At 38.7% G+C, this 17,109-nt stretch overlaps 1 protein-coding gene across 2 annotated transcripts in view; it reads right to left on the reverse strand.

Moving 5' to 3' along the window:
• Positions 1 to 1,235: 1,235 nt before the first annotated feature.
• Positions 1,236 to 17,109, reverse strand: part of MPHOSPH8 (M-phase phosphoprotein 8) — a 31,405-nt gene continuing 15,531 nt past the window's right edge. Inside the window, exons 4-14 of one of the 2 annotated variants that reach the window (XM_075742234.1) lie at positions 16,799 to 16,895; positions 15,517 to 15,765; positions 14,945 to 15,070; positions 14,772 to 14,860; positions 13,451 to 13,591; positions 12,577 to 12,663; positions 10,436 to 10,590; positions 5,431 to 5,585; positions 3,784 to 3,911; positions 3,003 to 3,086; positions 1,236 to 2,090 (exon numbers count right to left, since the gene is read on the reverse strand). In XM_075742234.1, the coding sequence (XP_075598349.1) occupies positions 2,049 to 2,090; positions 3,003 to 3,086; positions 3,784 to 3,911; positions 5,431 to 5,585; positions 10,436 to 10,590; positions 12,577 to 12,663; positions 13,451 to 13,591; positions 14,772 to 14,860; positions 14,945 to 15,070; positions 15,517 to 15,765; positions 16,799 to 16,895 (1,353 nt within the window). In that variant the 3' untranslated portion in view covers positions 1,236 to 2,048. The remainder of the gene's footprint in view (positions 2,091 to 3,002; positions 3,087 to 3,783; positions 3,912 to 5,430; positions 5,586 to 10,435; positions 10,591 to 12,576; positions 12,664 to 13,450; positions 13,592 to 14,771; positions 14,861 to 14,944; positions 15,071 to 15,516; positions 15,766 to 16,798; positions 16,896 to 17,109) is intronic. The other variant, XM_075742236.1, reaches the window with a different exon arrangement.

The raw sequence follows: 17,109 nt of genomic DNA on the forward strand, positions 1-17,109 counted from the left end.
CCCAAACAAAAGAAACCCCCAAAATCAACAGCCTTTGACAAACTACTTGCTATGTCAACTCCTGGAGCATTACTTGACATTTTTAGGTAAGACTGTACAACAGTTTCTAAATAGCATCTATATCCTATGGACATTTGTTCAAAAGCATTTTGTCCCCAACTTGAACAGCTCAAACATTGACACTGATGCGTATGTGCTGTACAGAGCTCATCGTGCACGCACTACACTGTTACGTGTACAATACAGGAGTAACAGGACAGGGTAGCCACGTACATGAAAACTATTGCTCCACCATGAGGCAATGCTTACGAATATCCCCTTTCCTTATTCATCCTCTGTGGTTGTGCACAGCAACTGAAAGAAATACGGCTATGCAAAGTCCCAGGTGCCAGCAGTGACAGACCTGATCCTCAGGCAGTGCTTTTCATGCATTACAGGTGTGCACACTTTGCAAAATGAGGTATCTAATAACTTATTTCAGAGAGGTGTAGGGAACAAGTCTGTTCAAACCCAGACTTGTTAAAGTCCCCTTAATACTGTTTGCAAAAAGATAGGCAACTACTCTACAGCCAGAAATGAGTATTTGTACATTGTGTTGCTGTTCTAGTTTTATATAGCTTAATGTGACATTCCACAAAATTGAAATAGTGTGCTTTGTTACTTAGTCATTTGGCATCTCTTATAGTTTTAAACTTTCAAGAACCAAAAATCAAAAACTGGTTAATTGAACTTTATATTAAAAAGTCACAATTCTTAAAAGGATACTTAATAGAGCTGCACCATTTTGATGGTGAGCAATCAAATACATTAAGAATTTATCCACAATAGTTTTGCTAATCATCTAGGCACATAGTGGCGTGTAAACTACACGTAGCAACCAGAACAGCAAAGGCACAATCTGGAATTTTTTTTTTTTTTTTAAACTTTTCAAGATGTTGGTTAATTTACAAAGAAAAATATTCTATACTTCATGCACAAGTATTACATTTGTATTTTATAGCACAGGACTGTTACAGAACTGTTGTCATCTGATAAAATGGGTCATTTAAATAAAAATAAAAAAAAAAAACCCAACATAGCAGCTCTTTGTACTGAGGAACTGAATTTCTGAATTAAAGGACAACACATGTTCTCATCTGTCAGGCTGAGAACATCTGAAGACCTCTGTGAATCTTCTTGTCTACAGAAAGCACTGCCTGCACATTTAAGGTAGTTATAAATTTTCCGGTTTGCTATTTTCACCTTGTATTTGTTTTCCCCATGTCGCTTGACTAAGAATTCAAAAGTTAAGATGTCTGTAAAGTATCAGTTGCTTCTCTAATCCAAAAGTAGTTTTAAAACACTGATAGAAGTAGGAACCTGACTGCGACCCTACGAGTGGGGCCTGTTCAGCTTTGTTCATACCTGCAGACTTCACTGTGTTTGTTCATTTGTACAAAGGGAATCACTCGCTCTAAGCGTCACTGCCTTCTCATTGGGAGACAGCAGCAGGAAGAGTTTCAGACCAGAACACAGCCCTCAGCAATTCAAAGTTAAATCTAACACAGTGACTTCGAAGTGTAATTTCTCCACACAGCTCCAAGAATATGACAGTTCTGCAGTTTACATAGAAATGTTACAGTTAGAGTGAGTAAAAAATTTTAGTTTACAAATGGAAAAGATCTGTCTATTAAAAAAGACATTTCATGTAGTTATCTTAAATAGTTCTTATATGCACCATTCCACATTGTGGAAAAGCTGAAATATGAAGTCTGGACTCCACAAGTTAAAGAAAAACAGAATTATATGTATTGGCACAAATACTTACATCTACATCTGTACAAAGTAAAAAAGCTGACAACCCTGTCCCACCAGTGCAGCGTACCAAACTGTTCTCCAACACATGCTTTCCTACGTGACTGCCAATGAGTGACAGTGAGATGGGAACTCGGTCTTAAGAGTGCGGTGCCAAAAAAAAGTTCCAAACTGCTTTCTCAGTCTCTGAACAGAAGAATCAGAAGTATATCTAAAAAAGCGTCAGTCCACTCAACATGCTCGCAGCTGTGAGGTCACTGCAACTGCACTCGGTACGCTCCTATTAGCAGCTTTACCTGTAAAAGCAAACAAAGGCGTCACACAGGGATTGTTCACAGGTAACTACTGTGTTAAACACTTCTAATACAGTAGCATGAGAAAAGGCATACAGCTGCTAGTGACTGAGAAAGAAAAAAAAGAAAAAAAAAAGGAATTTACAATCTGTGTTCAATACAATCAGTTTGTAATAGCTCTACTGAAATAGGAATGGCTTGTAAAAGGACACACTACTGCATTTGGTGGTGTTTGAACAAGTTGGCCCCAAATCTGAACTAGACTACACATACACATGTACTTCCATCTGAATACAGGTTCATCTCCCCCCCCCCCCCTTTTTTTTTTTAAAGTGCACAATAAAACATTTGAAGAGTTTTAAATCTGAAGAGCTAGAAAATTTACTGGTGTGTCTTCCAAGGACAAAATAAATGCTACCAGAACAGGATCTGTTATTCATCTTGCAACATGCAGTGGGACTACTGCCCAAACCACCTGGAAAATACAACAGGCTACACAGACTAGTTAAAAGCAGACTGCACATCCTAGTAAATACTTCCAAGTTCTCCTAGACACACAAACAAAAACATCTGTACGCAAAAAATAGCTGACAATACATGTATCTGTTAGTCATAAAATTCCCAATATAGGTGGGGAAAATGTTTAGCTGTAATGTTATGTAACTTTATCCTGGTGCATGAATTATTCTGACCGCAGCATAAAAACATTGAATTATGACAGAACTAACACCTGTGGCACGCTCCGAAGTTCTGGCAATGTCACAGGATGGAACTGTAACTGATGGGAACTGGGATGAGGAGATGGTGGGAAGTCCTTAGTTTTACATTTGCAACATACAACTAGAAGCATTTAGACTATGGAAGACATTGTACAACAAATTAACATACACATTTAATTACGAAAACATTTTGTACCTTGGCAGTAGGAGCTTCCGCCAATCGTATAAAAAGCTTGTTAAGGCCTGCAGTAGGGTTGAAGGAATAAATAAAGTGACTATCCTAAAAGGAAAAAGAAAATGGACAAAGTTAATTGCAGGATTTGGCTGGAAGTGCTATATGAGTGGACTAATGACATTTTCACTATGCATTTTTTGAAGGAAAGTTGTGTACACTGCAAAGAACCTTTGGTGCAACCATAGAGAAAACAAGAGGACTTGAAAATTGTGCAGAGTGATGATATTAATAGATTTAAACCCCAATACTAATAAAAAAGAAAATAATAATTAAAAATACTAGGTAGGTTGTTAAAATCAGTATTTAAGAACTTACCTCGGTTAAAAATTTGAGAGGCTAGGTGAATTTGAGCAATGAAACAGCTTTAAATCCAGAATTCTCACCTGCCTACTCAAACCCTCAGTTCTGAAGTCACCAAATCACAGAAGGGCTGAGGTTGGAGGGGACCTCTCAAAGCCATCTGGTCCAACACCCTGCCCAAGCAGGGCTGCCCAGAAGCAGGCTGTCCAGTACTACATCCCTGCCCTTAAAGTCATAAATTTTTATGGAGTCTAGTACACACAAGGTTTGTAGCTCTCTCCATATACAAAGAAGAATTGAATTTCATTTTAAAAAAGCCCTATCATGATAAAAATGCTTCATCACAATACACAAAATCCAAATTAAGGCACCAAGATTTCTCAGGCTGCTCCATAAAGACTTTGTAAAATTGCTTTATAGTCAGTTATATGAAAAGATTTACCAAAAATACAGGGAGCTGGAATTTGTCGTTTAAAACCACAGCTTGTACGCTACATGGTCCACAAAGCCGAGCAACGACTTCTTTACCAAAGAAGTTTGAATGGAAAACAAATAGAAGAATTCCAGATCCTGAAAAGGAAGGCAATTCAGTCACACGAATTTGAAATGAGATCCATTACTTAGAACACCTGCATACACTAAACCTCTGAAGACAGTTAGGTAGAAATACATATATAAACATAATATTATATAGTATATATTAAACCCCAATGGAGTATCAAAGCAACATGCAGAAATGCAATCTCCCAAGCCAGTGGATCCCAGCACAGAACACAACTCACTTGGGCACAAAGTTAAGGTCTTTTGGCAGCAGAAATACTTTTATGTGATTATTAGAATGGAAAGCAAAAGGGATACAGCAATCCTTGGTACGGTTCACCTCTGTGGTTTTAGGTTTACCTAAGAGAGTTATGGAATTTACTGGGGTTTGGGTTGTCTATTCTCTTAGTAAGGACAACTGAGCCCAGTCAATTATAGATCTTTACGAACTGCACTGAAATTCAATAAGCAACAATCTTCAATACCCACAAATGCCTCATTTTAATACAAAAACTTATATAAGGTTTCTTAATTCTATCAAGGATACCTATAATCAAGAACTGGAAGACTTACAACTCTTACAACCAGAAAACCAGACAGACACAACCACTTTCAGTCTTAGTTTAAGTAGTGTTTCACAATCACATTAATGTATTATTTTGAGAAAAATCAGTAGGTGTTTCCCTGGTAATACTCAAAAGGTGAATAAAAACTACTAAACTAAGCCAAGCATCAAAGATCAGTATCTGGATTCCTGAAAGAATGAAGAAATATTCCCAAGTATCTCAGGAATTTGATTCCCAGCTTTTTCAAAGGGTCTGTGGGCGAAACAAAATTGATTGATGCTGGCTTCTTTTTTGTACTATTTCTAGACTGTATGTGTATCATGGTAGTGCTGTGACTGTACTCCAAGACTCCAGTGCATTAGGTACTGTCTACAAAACAAGATAATCCTCTATGAGATTTTCTAAGTATGCTCTTAGATTAAAATTTTTCAAAATTATGAATTCTAAGGTAAACCACTCCTTTCCTATAATACCTGTCACTTAGTTAATGTAACCCTCCCAAAGCTAATGTAACCCCTGAACAGAAGCAAGAAGCTGTGTATGTGGCAATTAAAAAAAGAAAAAAAACTTTTAAAAATATGAGGGTGGTGAGGCACTGGAACAGGTTGCCCAGAGAAGCTGTGGATGCCCCCTTCCTGGAAGTGTTCAAGGCCAGGTTGGATGGGGCTTTGGGCAACCTGGTCTAGTGGAGGGTGTCCCTGCCCATGGCAGGGGGGTTGGAACTAGATGATCATTGAGGTCCCTTCCAACCCAAACCATTCTATGATTCTATGAAACCCCACCCACAATGCATTAACATATCGCTGCTCTCCCTATACTCCAGCATCAGAGCATCCTTAATGTAACGTACTGCAGTAAGTCATACAAAAATAATTTTGCATCATAGCAGATACTTAAAGGCAGTTCCTTAGTGTATTGTTATGCAGTTCTTTTTTTTTTTTTTTAAACAAACAAAAAACCCACCACAACAATGAACCCCCTACCTTCTGGCACATTTTGGGGGGGTTTATAATTAAAATCTGTAGAAAAGTCTGGCCCTTCACAGAGACGATGACACGCAATTGGAAAGACTGGCTCCAGCAAAGCAAGACGAGCTTCAAAATAATCCCTGATGGTATCTTCTGCTACTCTTGTGAGCCTAAAAGACCAAACAAGTGAGGCCTGTACTTCACACAGTAAAATGACTTTACCAGACATACACTTAGCAAAAGCTGATGCAAAAAACAATTTCAGATCACCGTTTTGGATTCCCAGTTTTCAGGAGTAAATTCCTTCATCACCAGCATTTATGCACAGATGAACCCCAGGTCCCAATACTTCATTAATAAAACATTTTATCAGTGATCTGTTTGTGAAATTCATCTATCAGGTCCACAAAAACAAAAAGCTGAGTGTCCTGGTTCTGGCAAGGATAGAGTTAATTTCACAAGGAGCCCGGACAGGTGACCCAAGCTCATACCATGTGACGTCATGTCGGGCAGGGGTGGGCTTGGTGTGACTCAGGGACTGGTCGAGCGTCTGGTCAGTCGGTTGGTCATGGGATCGGTAAATCGTTCTCTGTTATCACCCATTGTTACTGTTACCAGCACTGTCGTTGATTGTTTCCCTCTCCCTTGCTGTCCCAGTAAACTGCCCTTATCCCAACCCTCGAGGCTTTGCTGTTGTTTTTCCGTTCTCCCCATCCCGCCGGGGCAGGGGTGAGCGAGCAGCACGTGGCACTTTTAGCTGTCGGCTGGGGCTGAACCATGTCACTGAGACAAGTGCACTGCAGCAGATTAAAAAAATTCCAACTAGCCACATATTTTGAAGGCTCTTTTGCAGAATGATGCCCCCGAAACATCAATATGTACCTCATGGCTAAACAGAAACAGACCACCACTTCCCCAGCGTGGCTGATTTATGAACCTGACTCCAAGTACAATGTAAAAATAAACAAATCACACTAATTTTACTGGCAATACTACTGGAAAAATGCAGTTCCCAGTTAAACTCTACTAATAATGCAGTGAAAAGTAGCAACACTACCATTAAATAGCCAAACTGGGGTTTTTGTTTGTTTTTTTTGGGTTGGGGAAAGAGGGGAGGGTTTAAATTTAAGCAAGCAGCCTAGCCTTCAAAGAGAGACCACACTAGCCACCAGTATTTGGCACCTTTACAAGCAGGTTACTAAGCAATCCTCTTCAGAAAGCTGTTTTGACACAAATGGGTTTTAAATGCTTTCGCAAGGCAAAGGTCCTGACTCTCAGCTTTGTAGCTTTTTCAGCTATTAGTCTGAGCACACCTACCCTCCACGCTAGCTCAGATTACCGTCTGCAGAATCTAAAACTTAAGTGTTTGATCAGAAAGAAACCACAAGAATTGCCATACCAAAGCAAGCCTGGAAACCCATCTATTCTAGTTTCCAGATGCTAGACAAAGCCATGTTAAATATGGGAAATTCAACAGCTTTTTTTGGTATGCTGTCCTAGTTTCCAGCATTTACAGGCGTCCAGAACTACAGACTGAAGCCAAATCGCACCTCTCCTTAGATCTACTTAATCCCTTCTAAAATCCCATGCATTTGTGACCACAGCATTCTGCAACAGTGAGATCCATAATTAAGTTTTTCTGTGCAAAAATATTCCATTTCAAACCTATCACTAAATCATTTAACAGGATGGCCTACAGAACCTGTCTCACGGCTTTGGGTTACTTTCTGTAGTTGTTTCCTGATTTTATTTTAAATTTTGACATTTTAATCTATCCCAAGGTGACGTGTATCACCTCCCTTGGTCTGTCCTCAGAGAAGCTGCTCCGTATGTCTGATCACCTTTACTCTTCCTTTTTGCTTCATCTGTTTTTGAAACAAGGTAACTGGAAAGGCACATGCTATTTAAGGCATTTGGACATCATGCATCTGCATTTTATTTTCAGCTCCACTACTACTACATTATCTTCCTTTTTTGACAGACAAGCAGCACTGAACTGGTATTTTCAGGTAATGAGCCTAGAAGCTTCCTCAATTGGCAAGAGCTCTGTTACTCCCTGTGTAATTCACATTACTATGGTGATACCCCAGGACATCACTTTGCACTTACCAATATTTAATTTCAATAGCCATTTCACTGGCAAAATTATGTATTCAAGATCTTCCAAAACTCATTACTCAGATTAGCCAAAACTGAAGGTGGCAGATTTTCAATAGGAAACAAACCAGAAAAGGCATCAAATAGTGAATGAGTGACAGAGTTTCACCACACTGAGCAGCAGGTACCAGATCACTTTTATCTGCATGCTTGGTGTTGCCTTCAAAGCTTTAACTCCCAAGTCATGATTTTCTTCTGTGGGGAAGGATTAACACACTCCATTTATCCACTCCAACTGCCCCTGCTCACTTTAAAAAGTTTTCTGTGTTTGAAAAATTATTATTAGTTTTTATGCTTTTTTAGCACTTTTTTCCCCCCATGTAGCCTGCTAGAATAAGAAAACATTCCTTACAGCTTCTATCTGCTCAGGACAGAAGTTTGATGCAGCGATCTACAGTATCTCAGACAAGCTTTACAGTGCATTAAAAATACTGCCATCACAATACTTTCCTCCCAGTATGAAAAACACATTAGTTCAGCAAAAATCAGCAGCATAAAGTCTAGTTGGAAGTCAGTGTACTCCCGGGGTCAATACTGGGTCCGGTCCTATTTTGTTTAATGACCTGGATGATGGGACAGAGCATACCCGCAGCAAGTTTGCAGGTGAGATAAAACTGGGAGGAGTGGCTGATACACCAGAGGGTCGTGTTGCCATCCAGAGGGACCTTGACAGGCTGGAGAAATGGGCCAACAGGAACCTCATGAAGTTCAACTAAGAGAAGTGCAAAGTCCTGCACCTGGGGAGGAACAACCCCAGGCACCAGGACATCCTGGGAGTCACCCAGCTGGAAAGCAGCTTGGCAGAAAAGGACCTGGCAGACACCAGGCTGAACACAAGCCAGCAACGTGCCCTTGCTGCAAAGGCGGCCAATGGCATCCTAAGTTGCATTAGGCAAAGCATTGCCAGTAGGTCAAGGGAGGGGATCCTCCTCTTCTACTTATCACTGGTGAGACCACACCTGGAGTACTATGTCCAGTTCCAGATGCCTCACTACAAGAGAGACATGGAGTTACTGGAGAGAGTCCAATGAAGGGCCACAAAGATGACAGAGGGACTGGAGTATCTGACATATGAGGAAAGGCTGAGAGCTGGGACTGTTCAGCCTGGAAAAGAGAAGGCTCAAGGGGGATCTTGTCAGTGTGCATGTATCAATAAACACCTGAAGTGAGGGGACAAAGAGGATGGAGCTAGGCTCTCTTCAGCGATGCACAGTGACTGGACAAGAGGCAATGAGCACAAACTGAAACGTGGGAGGTTCCCTCTGAACACCAAGAAACACATTTTTACTGTGAGGGTGATGGAGCACTGGCACAGGTTGCCCGGAGAGGTTATGAGGTCTCCATCCTTGGAGATACTCAAAAGCCATCTGGACAGGGTCCTGGGCCATCAGCTCTAGGTGGCCCTGCTTGACCAGGGGGGTAGGACAAGATGACCTGCAGAGGTCCCTTCCAACCTCTACCATTCTCTGTTGCTGTGATTCTGTAATTTCATAACTGAGTTCCTTTAGAATGCATAGGCAAATACAACCTTCCTCTAGAAATGTATTTTTTTTGTATTTTTATTTTTATTTTTGTATTTTACTGGTTTACTAAAATGCTTTTTACCTGACATTTCACTTTGAAAATGTTCCATAGAGTTCTCTGGCTTACAGAAGGGCTCCTAACCTCCATTGTGACCACCGCTGCAATGATCATATGCGAGTGTTTGCTTATAGATCTTACTTTTTAGACTTAGTATGCTTAAATTTAGTATTTAATAAGGTTTTAAAGAAAAGATCACTAATAACTATTTAAAATAGAATAAGAATATTGGTAGTACTACCGCACGTATCAGTGACAATTACAAGGCAGTTTCTGTAAAGATAGATTTAGGATGTTAGCTGATGGGAAACACAAGAGATCGGAGACAGAAAACAGCCAGGGCTCTATAAACACTAAAATATAAAAGAGAATGATCTTGGACTACAAACTACTTGGTAGATTGTCTTGTATTATATAGATAAATCATTAGGATGAAATAATCATAAAACAATACAAGGATCTTGCACTGAGACAGTGTTCTTCTTCTACAACTAACTAAGCATTCATGGCAAAATTTCAACTGCTGCAGAAGCTCTTGAAATCCTCCTTGATTCTTCTCCAAGTTTAGAGATTGTTAGTTAGGATTTTCTGCCCTGATACGTTAACTATGAGTATTCCTCCAAAGTGATATTTAAAGAGCTTGTTCCTTCTCTTTATGTTTGTCTCCATTTAGCATCCATATTCATCAGCTCAGTATATTTTTACATGACCATATGACATGAATGCTTCCCATACCACATACACTGCACTGCTCCTTCTTCAGTCATTCTGTTGCGTGATGAAGATTTTTATTTCCATCATTCACTGGCATGAAAGCTTTACCCCTGGCACTCTCAGCTCACAACTGATGTTTAAGTATCCAACACCACCCTAACTATCTGCACTGACTTTTCATGGTGTTTTTGTTTGGTGTTCCTTTATGCTTTTTAGCAAGGTATTTTATTTGTCATGCCCTAATAAGAGTTTACATTCAACTGTCCAGTGCTTATACACTTTTTAGTTTTCCTGATTGCTGTACTTCTAGTTTAAGGAATCTTTCACTTCTAGTAATTACCTTCTCCTCCTTTCCATCTTTTTACTCAGTGTTTAAGCAAGTGTCTGCTAATTCTGTGAGTTCACATAATTTTCATTTCACATAATTTATTAGTTAGCTTTCTACCCAAATCAGATCTGTGTTCTTTCCTGAAATCTCCCCCCCTTTCCCCTTGACTTAAACCAAAATTATGACACACCTAGCATTACAAACTTCACCAGAACAAACTTCAAAGTACAGTTTACTCACGTTTCCAAATGACTCTTGAGCTGCTCATAGACCAGTATGTTATTACATTGTTTAGCAAAATGCAGTGCACTGTTCTGATGCTTTGACAAAATGTTACAGTCTGCTCCACTTTCAATCATAAGCCGCACTATATCAGAATTCCCTCTTTTACAAGCCTGTGCAGAAAGTGAGAAGATGGAAGGATGGACAACAATGACAAATCCCCCGTTAGAACAGAACAGAACAGAACATAACATAACACTGGAGTAAGCAGAACTGTAGAAATTAATTAAAATCCAAAATTGGTTATAATTCAGAAAACAAGTTTAGGTTTTTGCTCTGCAAATGCTAATACAACTCAAAACTCAGGATCATACTCCATAAATATTTTATCTTTACCCAGGCAACACTACACAACTGATCTCACAGAACCACCAACACTCAGGATTACCAAGTACCCTTAACTGGGGGGGGGGGGCGGAAATAAAACAACCCCAGAAGTTCTGTGAAACATCTAATCTGCTGGAGTTCCGTAACTGTAAACTTTCTTACAATTGTTTACCTGAATAAATGCGTTTCTGCAGAAGTATTCAGAATGACTAAAGTAACACTTCCAAGTGCCCGTTTCTAGGAATCTCAGTTCAAATGGTACTTCAGGTGTGCGGTAAAGTAACAGAATTTGCCCCAAAATGTTATTCAGCTATGCTAGACAGTGACTGTTATCAACTGCCTAAGTGTCCAAGGCTGTTTGCTCAATGTTACTCACAGCCAAGAATTTCATGTCAACAAAAGACTTGACAGAAGTACATGAAAGTCTGAAGAAAGCTTTACTTTGAAGAATGCAAACACATGCTCTTGGTCACTTGTTTTCAAATGCTTCACTCGGACAAATTAGGGAAAGGAACAAGAGAGAGAAATTTCTATCTTCATGAGGCATTTCAGAAGTTAACTTCTGAAGTTTGTCTCAGGTCTGAACTTTCATCTGTGCTTTCAATCCATAATCTTCCATAAACAAATAAACCCACTTGCCCTCCCTACAAAAAATCCACACACACACAAAAAAAAAAAAAAATCACACACCACCTCAGAGAAAGGAATTAAGTGCCAAGACTTTTGCTTCCCCCCCTCCTCTCTTTTAAGAAGCATGACCCAATTCCTAAGGATAAGTAAGAGTGACTTGATAAACACATTTGTATGTTTATCCACACGTAGCTAAACTTTTTCCAGTAAGTTACTATTCTTTCTATCTGCAGAGCAAAACAAATATCTGGAATAAGTCACTGTAGGCTACCAATTAGAAGAACGTACAGCTATGCATCAAATACTAACAAAAAAACCTTTAAAAACAATGAAGGTCAAAACTGAGGTTCATGGAGGCAGCCACATTACAAAAAGTTTTTGGACTGAAGTGGCTGAGGAAACCACAAGTGTGTTACCATTTTCTTTACAGAAAATGTGAATTGCTCGCTCTTGCTAAGCCTTGCAGAGGACAGAACAGAAACAATACCACATTGTCTTCGACAGAAAAGCTTTTGTAACTTCTTCTGCAAACACACTGCCTTAAACAGCCTACATATAAATACAGCAAGTTTATCAGGAAGGGGAACTTTGGTGAAATTATCTGATATAAACAAAAGAGCCTCTAAGAGTAGCACAGACTGTTTTAAGGGTCTTAGACTTTTCCCATTATAACAAACTAAAATGAAAAAAAAAATTTAAAAATTTTCTTTGTGATGCTGGGGTGTAAAAGTACAGAATGGGCAGTGGGAAGGAGACTGCAAACATGTTATTTCTGGCCTGTGATGAAATGACAAGAGTCAATCACAGCAACACCCAAGTGAAAGATTCTCCTTTCTGGAATTTTTCTCTTCCTGCTGATTACCTCAGTTTTAAGACCAGATCTGCATTTCTTTGAGCCAAACAATGGAAGAGGATTATGAGCCACATCCACTGTACACTGATAGCACCTGCATTTATTGTTTAGATATAACAGTACATTAAAAAAATGGATTAAAACATTGCCTAGAATAATTAAGAGTAGTATTTGTATTTAAAATATAGTACGTATTCCCTAAATCAACTCTACAAATATGCTTTTAAGTTTTACTAGTTTGCCAAAAGTATTTACTATTAAGACATACCAAGACAAACAGTGAATTTACCTTCATTAAAGCAGTTTCACCACTGCTCTGCTGCATGTTCACATATGCCCCAGCTTCCAGAAGAATAGCTACTGTTGTTAGAAAATTCTGAAAAAAACCAAAACCACAAAACAAGTAAGTAGAAAATATTCTGGTCTTGTTTCAGAATATAAAGTGACGTTTATTGAAAACCCATCAGTAAAATCCAAACCATGAGGCATGACACAATTAACATTGTTCTCTCCCATGGCTAATAAAGAGCAATTTAGACTTAGGCAAGTAGATGGCAACAAGTATTTCTTTTTCTAAATCTTGCAGCAGTTAACACCACAGGAAGAAAACTGTATGTTTGCATTAATCACCAAACTGGAATCAAGCTCCTTTTTGGCCTTGTATCTACTGTACATGGGAAAACACATGAACCAACTTGACCAAAAGCCCACCCATGAAACATCCTCTAACTTGCTAGTCCAGTTGGTGTTAGTTAGGCTTGCCACTGCCTCCATATCCCAACTCTTGAATAGTAAACCCTGCTTAATCAGCAATTTGCTCTCAAAGTCTCCCAAGTTTGGATCCTCTGTAGCCAGTGATCATAACAAGCAATTCTAACACAAGAACTTCAGCTCCCATGACAGACAAATTCAGAGAGATCCTTTGCCTCCAGTTTCCCCTCTAAGTAGCCAGCCCTAGGATATTATCTACTCAGGCTACGGTCTGTGGTCAGAATTTATTTACACTACAGTAACCACAGCTGCTGAAATTATGCTGTTAAGGTCACCCTGCTATATCCTGCTAACTGCTTTTCAGGCATCATCCGAGGGAAAAGAATTGTGTACAACTTTTAAACATACGTAAAAGAGCCAAGAATCACAAACACGACAACAACCAAGCCAACCTTTTCAGCTGCGTGAATCAATGCAGTTGTTCCATTTTTCTGTCTACCATTAACTTTAGCTCCTTTCCTGATTAGGACCCGGAGAAGGTCATCGTGCCCACCAGCAGCAGCATGCATTACTAGGGTCATGCCACTTGAGTCCTGCAACAAGAATCATTGCCATTAAAAAATTTTTAAGAAAATAATAATAAAAAAAAATCAAATACTTTAAGATAAATCAAAGCCACAACACAAAAATTGCAAGTGTGTCAAAAGGTTTCACAAAGATTCCCCCTCCTGGCAGAAGAATTCACACACATACGACTGGCAGATAACAACAAACTATCACCTCCCACTTCCCTGTCCAGAGGCCTCACAGTCTGAGCTCCAAAATCTGCAAAACCCGTAACATTCCGAGGACCAGAACAAGAAGGAGGAAAACCAGAATGAGCCAGGAAGCAAGGCAGCAAGGTATTTGAGGGTGGGGAAGAAGGCAAGACAGTGGAAAAAGAAATCAACAGGCACTGGAAGAAAAACACAATGGCTCAAGTCAGCTGCTACCACATTGCTGCTTTTGGATTTTATCAGAGTGTAAGTATGAAGAGACTTCTCTGAGTGGCCAGTCTCCTCACTCATTCTTGCATTTTCCACCAGACACTACAATTCAAAGAATACATGCTTGCCTCAGTAGTTCATTTGGCATTTTTTCTACTACGCTACAGAAATCTTAGCATAATGTATAGTTCTCAAAATGCTACATAATTGTCTTGTGCAGACAACTACACAAGACCACCAGTGAAATATTGATATCAGAGACTAAAATCCTCAAACATTGAACTATAGTACTATTTAATAGGAAAATAGATCCTTGAAAGAAAAACTAGTAAGAACACAGCTGACTAAGAACGGGCAGAAAACTAACTACTCATTAAGTGGTCCCAGTCTGTCAAACAGAACATTCATTTTTTTATTTTTATTTATGTATAGATGTTTTACACAGTTTAGCCACTTGATCCGATGGGTATCATTATTCCTTATAGCATGTAAAGTTCTAAATTTAATATTCAGTTATACCCAGTGGGCAAATCTGCTGCAAATCCAGCTACTGGGATGCTTCTATCAAACTACTTTTATCAAACTTCATTTTTTTCTTTGGAAGAAATGGATAACAAGTACTGAAGCCTTGAATTCTATACTCCCTCTTCTCACCTTGTATGTTGTTGGTTTTTTTTAATGTGACACAGACATCTGCTACTAGCAAGAGGAAAAAACTTTTCAATCAATCCAAATTTGTACTCTTCCCTCCCACACCCCTCCAATGCTTCTACAGAAGAAAAATTACCTCTTGATCCAGATTATATTCCTCATTTGAAGAAAGTGCCATCTTTACTGTCATATAATCCCCACTTTTAACAGCATCCCTCAGGAGAGCTAGAAAGTAAATTAATGCAGTTATAGATATTTCACTTTGAAACGCCAGCTAAGAAATGTCCCTTCCTCCCAGCAACTACTCACTACTTGATATTGGTTCTGTTGACACATGATTCTCATCATCTCCATCAAGATGCTTCTGAAAGTCTTCTAGTGTCAGCCATTCTAACTGCATGTCCATACCCAAGCTCAAGACTTGTTGCTTGCCATCTATTGCATATTTGATTTTATGGGAGAAAAAAATGTAAAATAAGTAATAAGTAACTTATAAATTTCCACACCATTCATTGCTTGCCATTGCTTCAATGATCAGCAGCTTAATGTATTACTACTTTTCATTCAAATAAACTCTGGAAGTCAGCGTGGAATGGTTCCAAACAATGAAGGCTACATTACAAACGGACATAAAATGCTTTTACTTGAAACAAACCGTTTATCTGTTGTAATAAATTAGGCTGAAGTGATAAGAGATGATGCACACTCCATCACTGTAATAGCAGAAACACACTGGAAACACACTGAAAAGTTATCAGTGAGTTTCAAAAGAAAACATCATTTCAGCCTCCTGGGGAGACAAGAATTGGAGCACTAAAAGATACAAGCAGGAATGGAGAAAATAGTAACTGCCTTCCCCTGCATTTGTTTCTACTGCTCACCAGAGTTCTCCATTTGACACACATCCACTACTTCTCGATCACCTTCTGCAGCAATGTAAGTCCATGTGTCTGTTTCATCTCTTATGTTCCTCCTTTCCTTGTACACCTTGCTGTCTTTTGATTTTAATTCTTCTATGAATTTATATTCTAGCGAAGATTCTTCTCTTTTGCAGTTATTCTCAGAATATTCACTTTTTTCTTCTGAAGCTACATTAAACAAGTCAAATGCACTTTTGATGTCCTTAAAGCCTAGAATATTAAGACAGTTACCAAGAGTGACTACTTGAGCCACTAAAGACTATTGCATAACAAAGTTTAAGTGAGTGACCAGAGTCCATTTAGAAAAGGTCTGATCTCTTTCCATAAGTTAATCATTGCTGAAGCGCAGGAGCAAGCTTAACCACATCAGCCAAAAATCAGGGAGAGCTAATTCACCTCCAGCTACCTTGGCAAGTCTGAGTTCTGACTGCTTTCAACATGGTACCATCTTCTTTTTAAGAAATGTAGTTTAGAATTATGCATAAATTACTACTTGGAAAATACGGTTCAGTATCTGTGATGAACAGACGAAGGACACATGCTGTATAAGGAACAATAATTAATCATTCTGTTTGTTACTTTTTTAAGCATTGTAAGCATCTATGCTACTTTCAGTGAAAGATGCTTCTCTAGCAACAGCTATTTGAAGCATCATAGCTCCTCCTATATCCATTCATGATTATCAAAGATGAAGTTACCTAGTTTTCCTCAGTTCATCCTCATCACAGTAGTGAGGGAATTTATCCCGAATAAAATAATCCAGAATTTTACTGACATCAAGAGTGGTATCATTAATACTCCATTATACTATTAAGAATAGAAATACAACCTAGACATTTTTTCTTCATGTATCAAATCACCCAGTTCTGGTGATATTTTAAGGGTTGTATAATGTAACTCATCATTGTGGCTAATGCAAGAGGCAAGAAGTTTGTCTGATGGCAACCTCTACTAGTTTTTCTAAACATAGAAAGTGTGTATTCATAGTATCATCAGAACACTTCCGGAAATAGCCAATGGTTGGATGAACTCCATGCTTCATACATGAAAGTACATACAGCATCCTCATGAAGCATATATTAACAAAGCCATTAAACAGCAGACTTTTGCTTCCTAAAATAAAAGCAGAAATTCTTGTTTCTGTAATGTGTTACAAAACTACACAATGTCCACTCTTTAAAAAATAAGAGAAGAATGTCCTGAAAGGCCTTTCCCTTCTCTCTTTTAAGCAGTTAGCACTTACTTTTTAGGCCCTTTTGTTCTTTTCTGCTCTTGTCTTCTTTTTCAGACTCTTTTTTTTGAGATTTTTCTTTTGTTTCAGTTTTCTTTATTTCTTTCTCCTGATATTGAGAACAAAGATCAAATTAAAGTGGTAGAGAAAAAATGGAAACTAAACTCCTTTCACCAGTCCAAAGATAAAATATATTTAAAACTACTACTACTGAAATGTGTATATAACAGACTTGTGAACATTCCTAAGAAAAGAATTAAACAGGTGAGTCAGGAGTTAAGTGTGTGAAGGCTTATTCCATAAAAGAAGAGGTGTTATTTCCA

The sequence above is a fragment of the Balearica regulorum genome, chromosome 1 (genome assembly GCF_011004875.1).
Source record: "Balearica regulorum gibbericeps isolate bBalReg1 chromosome 1, bBalReg1.pri, whole genome shotgun sequence".
NCBI lineage: Eukaryota > Metazoa > Chordata > Aves > Gruiformes > Gruidae > Balearica > Balearica regulorum.